This window comes from Mus pahari, chromosome 4 (assembly GCF_900095145.1).
Source record: "Mus pahari chromosome 4, PAHARI_EIJ_v1.1, whole genome shotgun sequence".
In the NCBI taxonomy this organism is placed as follows: domain Eukaryota; kingdom Metazoa; phylum Chordata; class Mammalia; order Rodentia; family Muridae; genus Mus; species Mus pahari.
Genome location: NC_034593.1, coordinates 89,034,429 through 89,050,461, shown reverse-complemented (window position 1 = coordinate 89,050,461; position 16,033 = coordinate 89,034,429). Strand labels below are relative to the sequence as shown.

The window sequence follows — 16,033 nt, the reverse complement described above, 5'->3', positions numbered from 1 at the left end:
GCGTTCCTATCATATACAGTCTTTACCATCTCAGCTCTGATATTCTTTCCATATTTCGTTCCTATCATATACAGTCTTTACCATCTCAGCTCTGATATTCTCTCCATATTTCGTTCCTATCATATACAGTCTTTACCATCTCAGCTCTGATATTCTCTTCATATTGTGTTGCTATCATACACAGTCTTTACCATCTTAGCTCTGATATTCTCTCCACATTGCGTTCCTATCATATACAGTCTTTATCATCTCAGCTCTGATATTCTCTCCACATTGCGTTCCTATCATACACAGTCTTTACCATCTCAGTGTGAATTCCTTCTGTTTGGTTGGTTGTCCTTGCTACGGCCCTTTCCTATCATTCTTTCATTCTATTCCCAATTAGCCAGGAAATCTCGCTAATTTCACTTCAATTTAAACTATCTAGGACCCAGTGACTCCACCTTTACTACCCTGCTCAACTCAAGGCACTGTTACTGTTTACTTGAATCTCACAGTTGTAGAACTGATCTCCCTGAGTGTATTCTTGCTTTTCTGCATTAAATTCTATCAAAGCACCCACAGTGGAGGCTTTAGTAGTTATGTCAGACATTACCAGGTTACTCAAGCCTTCTCATGGCTTCCCAACTCCATCTCAGTAAGGAAAGTCTTTTAAAGAGTCATATTTTTTTTTACGTGTGTGTGTCTTAATATGGGTTTTATTGCTGTGAACAGATACCATGACCAAGGCAACTCTTATAAGGATAACATTTAATTGGAGCTGGCTTACAGGTTTAGAGGTTCAGTCCATTATCATTAAGGCAGGAACATGGCAATATCAGGCAGATGTAGGACTGGAGGAGCTGAAAGTTCTATATCTTCATCCAAAGGCAGACAGGAGAAGACTGGCTTCCAGGCAACTAGGATGAGGGTATTAAGGCCCAAGCCCACAGTGACATACCTACTCAAGCCCACACCTCCTAATAGTGCCACTCCCTGGACCAAGTATATACAAACCATCACAGAGTGTTATTCATGTATGCATATATACCATGTGCATGCACGGTGCTTGTGGAGCTCAGAAAAGGACATTGGTTCCCCTAGAATTAGTTACAGATGGTTGGGAGCTACCATGTGGGTGCTGAGAACTGAACCTTGATCCTCCCTAAGAATAGCAAGCGCTTAACCCTCAGCCATCTCTCCAGTCACAGGCTACTCCTCTCTTAGTCCTCAACTTAAAAGGGCAGCACAACAGAAAGCCATGCCAGTCTTCATAAAGCATTGGTGTTTTCACTTACACAGCCTTTATTGCTATCTCCCACTTCTTGGATATGCTCTTAAATTTACTACAGGTTTGGGAATCTGGTTCTTGTCAAACTCTGCTATCCAAGGGAGGTCGAGTACCAAGCATTTCAACCATCCAGCACACTAGCTTTTAATACATTTGTCTAATTTCATCTAACTGTTTAGTCCATGCTGTACCAGAGGTCTTACCATCATCCCTCTTCCTCTTGGGTGGTGCACCCAGGAACAGTCTCAGGTCCCATTGCTACCATGTCCCAACAGCCAAGAGAGACTCCAGTTTGGATTAAGACTAATAAGTTCATCAGATACTTCAATGCTAAGTAGTTTTGGCAACAATATAAATGTCAAAATTCTGTAGAATCTATATATAAAACCAGCTTCTAGCTTAATTTCAGCTCTTCTCAACACTGCTTACCAAATATTTTTGAAAACATATGCTATACAATGTACCTGGTGCTGTTCTAGACTCTATAAACACTAATTCAGGTGATCCTCACAGCAACCATCACAGGTAGAAGTAGATATTATTGTCTTCACTTTACAGATTTTAAGAAAAGCAGTGAAACAGACTAGGTCCAAACACTGGCAGCCTAGCTGTAGAGTTCTTGCAGTTAGCTCTGACCTTGCTTATCTTGCAAAGGAAGACATCAGTGAGCTACAGATTCCAGTACCTGCCCCTCAACCTCAACTTCCATTATCTAATTATCAAATGGAAGGACTTGGATTAGAACAGCATGTGACTTCACTGCCCATACTTTAACCCATTAACCTACACCATTTCCAAATCAAGACCCTTGTAAGAGCTAATGCACAATAGGTTGGGAGATCCTTCGTGGCTCACACCCTTTCCAGAAAACTCATCTAGACCCACACATCTCTACCCTTCTCCCAGAGATGGCATTTTCTCCTCTGCGACTCTTCACAGTTACTCTGGAGAGTGTTTATTCATTCTTTATCTCCAACCCCTCCATCTTCATACTTGCTTTTATATCACAATCAGGCTTCCTTGATCCTAAAGACTACCCGCAAAGTTGGCTGAGGGTGGCAATGTTTACAGCTCCCTTTATCCTCCAAGGCAATTTGTGCTAAAGCAGGCTGTTTAAAGGGTAATCCTCACTTTCTCATCTCTTGTCTCACTGAGATAAATTTTCAGCCTCAAAAACCATTCTACAGTTATTAATGCTATCATCCCTGGGTATAAATCAATTATAGCATTTAATAATTTCAGTCTTTATTTTTCTGTATCAATGCCTCACCCTTAAGTTGATTCTTGAGGCTCTAACCCCTGGGAGCCCTTAAATTGACCCTACAATGATTCTTGAGGTTCTAACCCCCTAGGAGCTCCTAAATTGACAATGGTTCTTCTCCTACCTAGTTTCTTTTTACAGTTTTCAACTTTACCTCACTCTGAGTTTTAAAAAATGTTTTTTCACTTCATATGTCTATGCTCCTCCCTCTCTCTCTCCTTTTTCTCTCCCTCTCTCCTTCCCTCCCTCCCTGCCTGCAGCAGTAAATATCCAATCCCAATAAGCCCACGCAAAAACCACACAACTCAGTTACAAGATTTATAAGCTGCGTGCCTAGATTGGACAGATTAACCACCACACTACTCTATTCCCCAGCTATGAGACGCCTTGTTCCTTGCAGCTTCTCTGGGCCATGTGGTTCTCCTCCATCTTCCTCCCCCTTCCTTTTCCTCCATTCTTATTCTTCTTTCTCCCTCTCCTCCCCCACTCTCTAAAACCTCCAGCCCCACCTTCCCCTTCCACTGCCAAATCATAGGCTCTAGCCTTTACTTGACCAGTTAAAATGGGGAACAGGATCCCATGAGATCACCTGAGTATGTGAGCCACTCCTCATCAGGGCAGCCCCTATTGAGGAAGCAGAATTAACATCAGAATACAAACAGCACCAGGCCAACCCACAACACCCTGCTTCCTTCTTTTCTTTCCCAAGTGTGATAAGTATATGCGTGTACACAGGTGTATATATGTGAGTGTGAACACCTGAACCTGGCTGTGGAGGTCAGACTAGCATCAGGTGTCATTCTCCATGGCTCTCTGCCTTATTGTCTAAGAAAGGGTCTCACTGATTGGCTGGCCAGTAAGCCCCTGGGATCTTCCTGTATGCCTTCCAGTTCTGGAATTAAAGATACACAATCACATCTACTTTTTTACATGGGTGTTTGGGATTTGACTTAGTTCCTACTGCAAGTACATTATATACTAAGTCATCTTTCTATCCCCATATGACATTCTTAATCATCTTCCTGTAGTGCTGTTCAAATGACAGTAACTTCACTAGTGATCATAGCCTCGTAATTTTTGAAGAGCCAGCCACTTCCCGTGCTCCCCTTCTGTCTAGCATGTGAACCAATGGCTAATCCTGTATCCTGTATTCATGTGATCTAAAGTGAACTTGTAACTTTCTAAATGAAAAATATCACTGAAACCTGATCAAAAGGCCTACTAGTTAGGAAAAAAAATCAGAGAACAAGCTGTGTCTCTATTTAAGTCATAAATATGTTAATATATTCCCAATCAAAATTAAGGACACATGATCAGCTAAAGAATTTCTGCTCCATTTTTGAATGTGAAAAACAGCTGGTACATGTCATGTCAACACTGAAACACTGGAACATCCAACACATTTCAAAGATTTGTGAAAATCAGTCTTGATTTTATAAGATGTTTGGCCACTGGAATCACTTAAATTAGACAATGCCTGTGAACCCCCAAACTTTATGTTGAATCTTAGTTCCCTGATGGCAGGGGAGGTGACTAGGGCAGGAGAGGGTAGTTCTCACAGATTGCTGTCCTTCTGAGAGATCCTACGGAGGCCTCATGCTCTCCCCCAGTGAGATGGCAGCTCCCTATGAACTATAAAGGAGCCCCTTACCAGAAATAGAATACACTAGCACCTTGGTCTTGGACTTCTCAGCCTCCAAAAGTATAAAAATTATATGGCTGTTGTTTATACTACCCAATCTATGGTACTTCTGAAGCAGCCTAAATAGTATAAGGCACAGGAGATGTCACAACCAATCCTACTCTCTGTAAGAAACATGATATTCCATGATTACTCTGTGACTCCATGGGTTAATTTAAGGCTTATTAAACACACACATGACAAATTAGTATGAGAACATAACAATAGAGCTTCTCTGAGGAGATGTCAATGTGCCATGAACCACTTTGAAAGAACACATAAATTATTTGTAGTACTTGACCATATAAAATCTTGCACTATGCTAATCCACTCTTAACATGGTACAAGTAAAAGCAAGGGCACATTGCATTAGAAGCTTTAAGCCTGGTTGCCCCTGCCTATCATGTACTTGCAGTGAGAGGTAGGGTTGCTTTCTATGCAGAGCACACCACACCAACAGGGCAAAAAGTGCTAGGTATGGTTCAAAACGCTGCCTTAAAGAGACTTCAAAAGGTTCTATGCCCCAGTATAGGGGAATGCCAGGGCCAGGAGGTGGGAGTGGGTGGGTTGGGGAGCAGGGGGAGGGGGAAGGGGATAGTGGATTTTCAGAGAGGAAACCAGGAAAGGGGATAACATTTGAAATATAAGTAAAGAAAATATCTAATTAAAAATTTTTTTAAAAAGGGGCTGGAGAGATGGCTCAGTGGTTAAGAGCACCGACTGTTCTTCCAAAAGTCGTGAGTTCAAATCCCAGCAACCACATGATGGCTCACAACCATCCATTATGAGATCTGATGCCCTTTTCTGGGGTGTCTGAAGACAGCTACAATGTACTTACGTATAATAAATAAATTAATCTTTAAAAAAAATTTTAAAAAGAGAGACTTCAAATTGGTAACTGAGTGAGAAAAAACAACCCACGATTGTGAGAACATGAGTTCTCATCTCCTTCCTGAAAGGTAAAAAGCAAATCTTATTTATAACAACAGAATTATAACAGTAACTATTGTATAGATAACACAGCATGTTTACTGAACTAGACGGCTCCTTGAAGCAAATCTATTTTCTAAATAAAAGCTTTTCCTCTTATTTGTGAATCTTAACACTTCCCAGTATACAGAAGTAGCAACCTTTGGTATTAAAAAAACCCCCAGTGTAATTAGCAGTACCGTGAATAATAAGATTAGAGCTGGCAAAGTTAATTTCAGCCACAGCAAGGGGTTAGAAACCTACAGCCTACTTGGACAATTACCAAAGCACAACTGCCAGTAACTTCCAATAACATAAATGCCTATATATACTGGGAAATAACAACTCTGCTCACTCCCTGCATCAGATGTAATCAATAAGCACAAAGTACACTAAGATGTATGGTTCCTATTCAACAACATGCTTGATATCAATACTATGAATTTTCTCATGTGCCATTGCATTGATTATGTTTTTCACTGACTTCTTTCAATAAATAATCGTTGGGGTTTTCTATCGTAAGAATCACAACACCAAGGATTTAAGTAATGACTCATTTATTACACATATACTTATCACAGCTACGACTCAACAGGAAAGGTTCATCCGCATTTTCTAGGAATATAATGTCGTGGGAGCTCTACATATTAACTGAAGACTACAGATCACCTGTGAAGCAATGCATACTGAACTGCTTCCTGCTGGAGTGTGCAAAAATAGTCTATAGAACAAAGGCATGATCTTCCATCTGTCTCAAGCAAATGTTTTTAAACAAAGGCAGACTGTAAAGAGGCATATGTTCATTTCTATAGACAGGGATGAGGGCTCATCCAATTTCAAAATGGAAGATATAATTTGAAACTGGAAGTGATTACCTCCAGCTTCAGAACAAAACTTTCTAGAATGTTTTCATACATTTTTTTTTTCTTTTTTGCTGCTGTTTTGTTTAAGCCACTCTCTGACGTTCGTTCAAAAGTTGTACACAGTTTTGGAAAGGGGTGAAGCAGCTAAGCACCACGATGCATGTCTGTGATCCCAGGGCGACAAAGGCAGGAGGACTGCAACTTGGAACCTAGCAAAAGCTACAAAGTAAGACCTGTCATAAATCAAGTAAAATGAAATGAAAAAGAGTAGCAGAATACAGACAGATATAGATAGAAGAAAGGCCTTTCAAAAAAAAAAAAAGATATACTATTAAGTAAAAGGGGATTTTATGCAACTGTGGTTCAAGAATCAATTGTAATAGCAATGGCCTGTAGAAGATTTTAAATGTCATGAGGAGCACAGAGTTTATGAAAAGTGACAGTCTGCTTCTGCTTCTGCTTCTGGGAAATTGATGTAGTTGGGTGTCAGGGGAAGGAAGGACTGCATGGAGAAGGGGAAATGCTATTAAGGTTGATTAGAGTAGGAACAGTCCTCATGAAAGGAGGAAGATCCCCTGCGTACTAAACATTAGCCAGGGGACTTTATCTCTGTGGCAGATTCTCAAATCCACATAACAGTCCTACAATGTAAACATTATTATCATTTTCGCAAATGAGAAAGCCAAGTTTGATGACTTCTGATATGTTACGTGGCATCACACAGACATGACTGTGGGAGCAAACGGTCACTCTGGTTCTGCGTTATCACACTTCCTTGTAATAGACAGCCTGGGAGAACGCAAGGAAGGATGGATGTGTTCATTTAACTTTCCAACGTTGAGAGCAACGTAACATTCAGGTGAAGGTTTTCCTTTTATAAACTTTCTTCATGGAGTTACAGACCTTGCACGCTCCAATTAGTGGCATGTGGTGGCTAGAGAATTGGCAGATATTGAAAGCCAAAGTTGTTTTTTTCTTTTTAAAACAAAAAACAAAACAAAACAAAACAAAACAAAAAAACCCAATCAAACAAAAAAAACCCAAAACCCAAACCCAAACCTGTACGCAGAGGAATACAGTTCCATGACAGTCCGGCCCTTACTACTTCCTTGTAACACCGTCCTCTTTACTACACACTTGTTCCTAGCCCAAGGGGCCTTTTCTATCTTGCAGTATTTTCTGGAACTACCTGTTAAGACCAAACCAAGGTTTTAAACAAACATCTCTATTTCCCTTCTCCATTGCATCCTTCTGCTTCCCAAAAGGACTCCTGAGGATGAATGAATTTGAATAGAATGTCTGCAGTCTCTACTCACAGATAATACAAGGCAGAGTTAACAAAGAGCCCTCCATTCATTGTACACAGTCCCAACAGTGCTAATTTTAAAGCCACATTTTCATCCCAGCGAATGTACTGATGGGTAATCACTCAAATCAATTCTCTATAATTAGTGAATTATAGACCTCTTTAAGAGCTCCACTAACAAGTGAGACTCCTTATCGTCTGCAGAGAGGGCCAACAGCACTACATTCGGCTGTCATGCCTCGCCACCACCCACTCCTACTCCTTGAAGAAAGTATTCCCACCATAAATCACAACTACAAGCCAGACAACGATCCCCCAGTCAGCCTCAGATTTAGCACTCTCCACCTCTGTTCTGCCTGCGGGGCTCTGTCCAGGCCGACCTTCCGGCTACAGGCAATATATAAATATAACTTCCTACATGCACCTTGGGACTCATGTTTTAAAAGCCTTATTTTTTTTTTTTTTTTTAATCTAAGGTAATGTTAGTGGCAGTGGCCAATGGAGACACTCAGAAAAATTTACAAGACAGCCTTGTTCCATTTCTGTAATTCATGCAGCCAAACAAGACAGCAAGAACGGCAACAGCAAAGGCTGATTCAGCAAAGGATGACTCAGGGTGTCTGTCCTTCACGTTGTAGTGACAACAAAAGTACCATCCATGGAATACTTAGAAGTTTTCAAAGCAGTTATCAGCAAATAAACACATATGGTTTCTTGTAGTTATTTCTGCTATTCTATAGTTCATGTATATAGGGTTTGGAATCAGGATAACTGGGCTCACTAGTTGGCTCTGACACTTGTGAATCCCACGACCTTGAGTGACTTATTAAACCCTCCCAGAATTCTTATTTGTGGACCTAGTTGAGTTGAGAGAACTTCATGAGCTAATACATATCTGGTGCCTTTAAAAACTGCCCATGGGAACAAGGTAAGCATTTGATGAATGCTTGCTAGCACTACACCCCCCCTCCATTATCATTATCCTTAGCAATAACTGAAATTACTAGCCCTATCAGACTGGGGCCCCAAAATGAATTACGTATTGAAGAATATTGACATTTACTTAGATTGATCATTATTGCTGAATTGGTTTAAAAAAAAAGAGAAGGCAGAATGGAAGTTTTCCAGTGAGTAGAAATTTTAGACAACCAAATAATGAAATTCTGTATGTTGTGTACTAGATTAAATGAGAATATATGAAATATTTTGGACAGTACAGAGTGCTACGCTAGATAAGAGAATAGAGTCCACCTGAAAATGTATCCAAGGTGAGAGTTGTTAAAGATGTACAGCTAGCATCCCAACAAGTGAGACACTCAGGACTGCACTGTCCCAGCAGCCGGCTCACCAATGAGTCAGTGAGAGAGAAGTGGAGACAGGAAAGTGAAGGGATGCACATACCGAGTGCTGGGCACTGGCCTGGCATACGTATGGTGGAACCAGTGAGAATCTTCATGGTCAAGCATCACACTGACTTGACTTGACTCTAATCTCAGGAGGCAGCGGAGCAGTGAAAAGGCAGTCTGTTAGCCGATCAGAAATCAACTCAACTAGTCATAGAGGGGCAGTTCAAGAGAAAAAATAATAACAAGAAAAAAAAAATCAATGGCTGTGTCAAGAGAAAAGAGAGCTAAAGATGAATTTCAGTCAATGCTTAGAGGACCAACAGATCTCCAGGATGGGGCAGTGCAATGACCTAGACATGACCTTGCTCTGTTGGTAAACAGGAAACTTAGGAAAACCTGCTACACTCCTACAGGGCAGTAAAAGACTAGTCTTGCTAAGAAATGACAGGGAGAGAAATCTGCAAATGCCCAGACGAGTTAGATTAACTCAAGCTGGAGTCGGTATATCATCTCTGCCTATAAATCATCTCTGCACCTAGTCTGTTACACTAGGGCATGGCAGCTTCAATGCGGCATGAGTAAATTGTCCTACAGAAGTATCTAGGAGGACGTATCTTGGGCTTGCACTGCATGTTTACGAGAGGAGCTCTCAAATGCTAGAGCACACCGACGTCAGCGCACACCCAGAAAATGTGTTCTTTATGAGATGGCTAGAGGTTAGGCTAGGTAGAGACCCAAGGGGAAACCGTGGCATTGCCTTTTGCATGGCCACTAGCATACCATGGAGAGTAAGCTCTGAGGAAGTAAGGAGATGGGAAAGAAAGACCAGAGATGATGGGGAAGAGCCAGGGAAGGAGAACAGCACTTGATGACGCCCTCTAGTCAGGGAGCTAGACTATATTCTATAGTCCCCTTATAAAGCACTCCATTTCAGAACAGTTAACTACAACGACAACAACAACAACAGCACAATCTATGTATCAAATGTGCTGCTGATCAACAAACTCTCCTTTATATTAAAGGAGGCATTAGCAGTTTTCAAACTATATCTTAAATTCAATATTGTGTTTCAGAGGCCTGGGTTGCCTGTGTGGCTGGGGAGAAGGTGAAGGAGGATTCAGCAAGAAGGGCTATGGATGGTCCTCTACTCCCCAAACTACGTCAGTGATAAGAGGTAACTCCTGAGCAAGTGAGAAGAGCAGAAGCCGCTCTGGGTTGGCATCCCGGTACTGTACTCTGCTGGTTCTGTGGCTCGGGAAACTCAAGTCTTCCTGGATTTACTGTCTTCTTTCATAAAATGGATAGAATTACAGCTATGAAATATTTGGAAAGAGTAAGATAAGGCTTGCCATGGCTGACTAAATACCATTTCCTCTTCTAAAACATATAACTACAGACATACATAGCAATATAAATATATATAGGAACATATATGTTAACATATCTCTCTCTATATATGTATGTACATATCAATACAAATGTGTAAACCTATCAATCTACAGGCATACATGAGCACATGTGCGTACTGGGACACACACACACACACAAACACACACCAGCTCCTCCCTGTAGACAGTTCTGCACGTGCAGGTATGAAAATGACACACTGAGAAGGAATCTAGAGGGTAGCATCTCTCTTACCAGCCCTTTCTGACTGTGGCTGCCCTAAGAATTATTCATGGTTCTCTGTTTCCAGCAGAAACCTTCAGTGGTTTTTTATTACCTATTCCAGAGATATTTTTCAAAGACCTGAGATATTTGTATTTATACTAATTCAGGCTACATAAGCAACTAACCTAACGGGCATTTTCAACAAATCTGTTTACTTCTTAAGATGGAAAAAAGCCATAGGGAGGCTCCACAGAGCCCCACGCCCTACCCACTCAACTCAAGGACACAGCTGAAACAGCCTGACCAAACTGGCACAGTTGTCAACTAGTAAGATTCTGAGCTGGCTGTGGCAGCGCCTAAGCTTTCTATGAGGATGGGGCAGGTGGACAGACCTCACAGAGAACTGGAAAAAGAACTGAGTAAAAAGTCACCAGAAACGCCCCAATTTCATGGCATTATAATCACAGAAACCTAAACAGCAATAATCATAAAATGCGGAGGGAAACGCCCACAATCAACTTTCCCATGCCAATTCCACCACTAATTAACTAGGAAAATACTTAAACAAATCTTATTTTCTAGTTCTTAAAGTGCTAAAACCTATCTCAGTCTTCTGTGTATTCTTGCTGAAACCCATATCTCTGACCTCATGCTGAGAAGTCCCTAGGAGAGGTCACCTTGAGCTATCCCAGAAAACATCTGAACGTCTGACCAGTTCCCTTAAATAGTGACAAAGGTAGTACTTTCAATGGTGAAAACCATCTCAGTAGAGTAAGCCATGTTGGAGAACGCACAGCAAGGAATCATGGGATCCTGCATTCGATTCAGGATGAAAGGGTATGACTGCTGCAAAACCCGGCAAAACCAGAATTTGGCTTAGATCTAAGGCGACAGCACTGCACGGATGGTAAGTTTAAGTTGTAGTAACTGTGAGCGTAGGACAAAGCATAGTGCAGGCTAGACAGGGGTTTCTTGAACTAATCCTGACACTCTGGAGATCTTACCTTATTTTAAAAGTTTTACCATGCAATCAGAAATTTAAGACAGTGGTTCTTTCTTCCTTTTGAAACACATTTCCTCCATCGAATGCAGTGGTCCTCAGCCTTCCTACTGTGGTGACCCTTAATACCCCTCATGTCGTGGTGACTCACAAGCAAAAAATTATGTTCATTGTTACTTCCTAAGTGTAATTTTGCTACGATTATAAATCATAATGTAAATATATGATATGAAGATGGTCTTAGGCGGCCCCTATGAAAGAATTGCTTGAGTCCCACAGGGGTCATGATCCACAGGTTGAGAATCGCTGATCTAATGGCTCTGTTTTGACCATCAGCAGGAGAAAGAATAGGGCAGTGTTGGCCAAATCTAGGTTGCAGAGGGCTAAAAATGAAATGAGGACTTTCTATGTGTGAGCTGAAGGATTATAAATAGTCTTGGGAAATCTTCTAACCAAGAACATGTCATTGTTTCCCAAATACAGCCATGAATGAGTGCTTACAGGAGGACAGATGCTGTGTTTAGTCAATGACGACAGGCTTAAATGTACCTAAAACCATCAGCCTTCAAACATCACGTCGGCTTTCCATTTCTCCGACTTCGTGATTGCGCCCCTCTCATCAGCTTTCAACAGTCTTCTGTCAAGCAACACCTGACAGAATAAACCATCGCTGCGCAGACTGTAGTCATCCGCAGTCAATAGGGTGGGGTGTGCTTGCATTCATCTTCTTCCTCTATACCCCTCTCTAACATACTAAAGAGTAAACCCAGGACCTCTCCCATAGCAGGCCAGCACTAGTCACACCTCTAGGCCTTTTCTCGCCATTTTGAATTTGAGTTTACATGTAGCCTTGAGGAGTAAATACATTTCACTTCTTACCAAGGCCACACTTCTTAACCAAGACGCTGTTAAAAAAAATTTTTTTTTGAAAAGTGTTAAAACAACTTAAGGTTCACAATACATTCAGTTTCCAACAAAAACACACCGTAGCTCATATGTGTCTGCTCCCACCTCAGGGGGCAAGTGCACAGCATAAACCAATAACCAAGTAACCTAACCATCCCTTGGTTTCATAAAACCACCTATATGATAAATACGCATGTCTTTCTATTATAATATGCTTTTACAAAATAATGTTTTGTTTTCTACAAAGGTTATGAGATGTCATAAAAATGTCCAGTGCATCTGGTTTGAGAATCCAATTCTTTCTTCACATATTTCTGCATCTGCTCACAAAATCCCTTTGACTTCAAAGGACGCTTTTCAATAGAAAAAGAAGACACACACAGGAAGAGTGGCCATAAATTTTTAGGAGTCCTTTTCTAAGGCCACTTTAATAATGGCCATAGAGGACAGGTATCTCTTTCAGAAACTTAAAAATGCCCAAACAGCATCAGTGACTATAGGTTTGTAGGAAGATTTATGCTTTCAAATTTTCCTGGTTATAAAAGAGATATATCTGCAATTTGAAACACACAAAACAAAGGCTCAAAGCACACTTAAATCACTTTTAATCCACTATTTAGGATGAACAAAGCCCATCAAAAATGGTTGTTTTCCTTCCAGTCTTTCTTCCTATGAGTAAACACTTATGTACAAACACTGCTGCCATCATATTCTGAACACAGCGTTTAATCTTTTCCACCAGTCTTTCAGGAGAACTTCATCAGTGCTTGGGCACCTGCATCATCATGTGTGCTGAGCATGTACCCTGCCACTTAGCTATCCTCTTACTTTTTATTTTGAGACAAAGACTTTCACTTAATCACCCAGACTGGTTTTAAACTTGTGATCCTCTCCCGTCAGCTTCTGGCACCAGAACAGCTGGGATGCCAGGCCTCTGCCATCAGACTGGGCTTGCCTTAATCTTTCATGCCATCATTTTTAACTGATATGCATTATGACTCTGCAGAAACTAACTTTAACATTTAATTCTTTTTATTTAAAGCAAAACCAAGGGTTTAAAAACAGTAATCTGTCCTAGATATTCTTGGTTGCATACACATTGATATGCCTATCAGACTCCAAATGAAATTCCCAAACCTCAAGGAAAGCAACATTTGATGATTAAAGCTGGAATCAATTCTTAACTAACACCGTTTCTTAAAATGTAAAGTAGCATTTCCATAGTTGTTTGCTGAGTTTCTAGTAGTGTGTTCTTTATTCGTAAAGAATCTTGTGAGGTTTACATTAATGAAGAAAACATAAGTTCAGAGAATGAGTAACTTGTAGAATGATTCAAAATATAATATTACATGCTAGTTTCATCCGCTCTTGCTACGTTTTACCTTCATAGTCATGAACCCATAAGCTCTCCAGTCTTGGAAGTATATTAACATGCCAATCACTCCAATTTTCCCTCTATTCCATTTGCCCAGAGGATTACAACTGGTTCTGTAACACAGCTAGCAAATGTCAGAAAAAGCCAGGAACTTTTAGGACCAGGCCAGCAAGCTTTCCAATAATACATCAGTTACAACATGACATCCTCATGTCATATCTGTGCATCAATGGCTATGACTATGCAATGTGTCAAAAATCACTTCATCACAGAAGTTCACATTTCCTTCCTGCTCTCAGACATTACTTCCGAGATCATCTTTGTCAAACTGACATATTCTGAGATGTTTTGTGCTTGTCTGAACGAGTGAAAGCAAGTTCACCTTTTGGCTTTGAGGATAAAATGCAAATGTGGCGGGGCTCGACATAATATATCATGCTCATCAGCACAGTCGTGGTAACCGCAGTGCTGCCAGGCAAGCAACATTATGAAGTACCCAGGCAGCTTGTTGCTGTTGGTTACAGGACTTGGTAGATGCAGGCGCCTAAGGATCACTGAGCACCGATTCTTGCTCGCGGTCCACTACTGCACTAACCTAAACAACCCAATTCTAAGAAAACTTTTCTGATTTCTCCGCTGCACCGGGGTAGTTGTTAGGGGAAGGAGGCTAAAAACGTAACAGAACGGTGCGCAAGAGAACGATCGCAGAGCAACTAAGTTTCCGATAATGTCATGCTCTTTCAGCAGATGGCTTCCTGCGTTGCCGGGCAACACTGGCCACGCGGCCCGGCGGCGTGAGCTTTCCAGCAGCAGCACCTCCAGCGGTCACGTGTGTGTGCAACGTCGCTGCGGTCTGAGTTGGGGACAGTCACAGGCTAGTGGACCTCGGAGAGAAAGTGTGGAGGGCTCTTTACAGGAAGCAGGAAGGGAGAAATAAGTGGCGGAAGGGAAGGGGAGCGGGAAGGCGCTCGCAGGATCGGAGGCCTAAAGCAGAAGACCGGCTCGGGTTACCTGGGGAGCCGGCGTAGCTGCGGGTCCTTTGTGAAGTGCCCGGATGAAGCGCCAGCACTCGCGCGCCTTCCGCACAGAGAACAGCGCCATCTTGAAAAGGGCGGGGCCGCCGGCCCGCAATGACGTCTGCGGGCGAGCGGAGTTGTGCTTACTACGCATGCGTCCGTCCTCGGAGCTGCCTCTGGCCAAAGTAGCTCAGTAGGGATGTTTCCTAAGTTCGCAGCGCTGGTGAGCCTTGGAATGAGGTGACTATAGGCTTTAGTGTTTTCCCGACCACCTTCTCCTTTGTGCCAGCTTCCTTGAGGGAGACTCAAGGAATAAGTTGTTGCTCTTTAGACGTGGAAGTAAAGGAAATTACCCATCCTAAACTAAGGCTAAAAACAGACCCAGGGCTCCTGGAATCCTGCCACCCACGGATTTCCTTGGAGACCAAAGGTGGAAAAAATAGGCAATTTCCCACCCTGCAGTTCCTAAAAAAAGCAGTTAATGACTGACGAAGCCATGTCTCACCACCTGCTCTCTAATACAAAACTACACGACTTGCTATCCTGTGTTCATTGATGCTGAACCTTAAACCAATAAAAGTCAGCTCTCACGGTTTTGAGGTTGAACTGGGTTTATTTTATTTTCCCTCCATTGACTTATTTCTTACAGGAAAAAGTCATGTAGGTTGTTTTTTTTTTTGTTTTTTTTTTTGTTTTTTTGTTTTTTTTTTTTTTTAATCAAGCTTCCAGATGCAGCTTTCCATTCGTGTCTCTTAAAAATGAAGCCTGCTTCTCTTAGAGGACCATAAATGGCTTTTTGAGACCTACATGGTGGTCATCGGGTCTGCAACTTTACCCTAGTGCTCTGAGTGAAACACTGATAGATATGTGTGTACCTTGCCTTCCAGAAGTGTGGGGTCTAATGGGTACACATAATGAATTATGCATACTGACGAGGTGATGTAGAAGCAAGTACCAAGTTCAGAGTGGATAATGCTTAGAGCTGCAGTGCTCCATGGAGGTTCAGTAACAACGTAATGACACCAATGATGCCTGACGGAAGATGTTTTGTGTAAAGATGGTTGACTTCTCTCAGTGAACTGAAAACTCTCAGATTAAAAAAATCAGTAAAAAGTATAACGAGCAGATGTGGCACAATCCCATTTAATTGGTTATATTAGTCTGAGAAACATATACTGGAAATTATCAAGGAGCCATAGGAGGTAAGCTGTATTTAAGATGCCTGTACTCCTGAGGAGTTGAAATCTAAAGTAAGATAAAACTCAAGTCATACAATAAAATCTTAGAAGCATGCGATTGTCCCAGAGTAACTGGAAGTGAGCAGGGAAGGAGTTACAGGTATGAGGTGGAGGAAGCTGAAGAAGCCATGGTTCCCCCCTCAGCAATATGATTTTGTTGTTAAAATTTGAGGCACATATATTTCCAGGTG

General features: G+C 41.6%; 1 protein-coding gene across 1 annotated transcript in view; it reads right to left on the bottom strand.

Moving 5' to 3' along the window:
• Positions 1-14,689, bottom strand: part of Wars2 (tryptophanyl tRNA synthetase 2, mitochondrial) — a 69,892-nt gene extending 55,203 nt beyond the window's left edge. Inside the window, exon 1 of the mRNA XM_021196586.2 lies at positions 14,600-14,689. Coding sequence (XP_021052245.1) covers positions 14,600-14,689 — 90 coding nt within the window. The remainder of the gene's footprint in view (positions 1-14,599) is intronic.
• Positions 14,690-16,033: the final 1,344 nt, after the last annotated feature.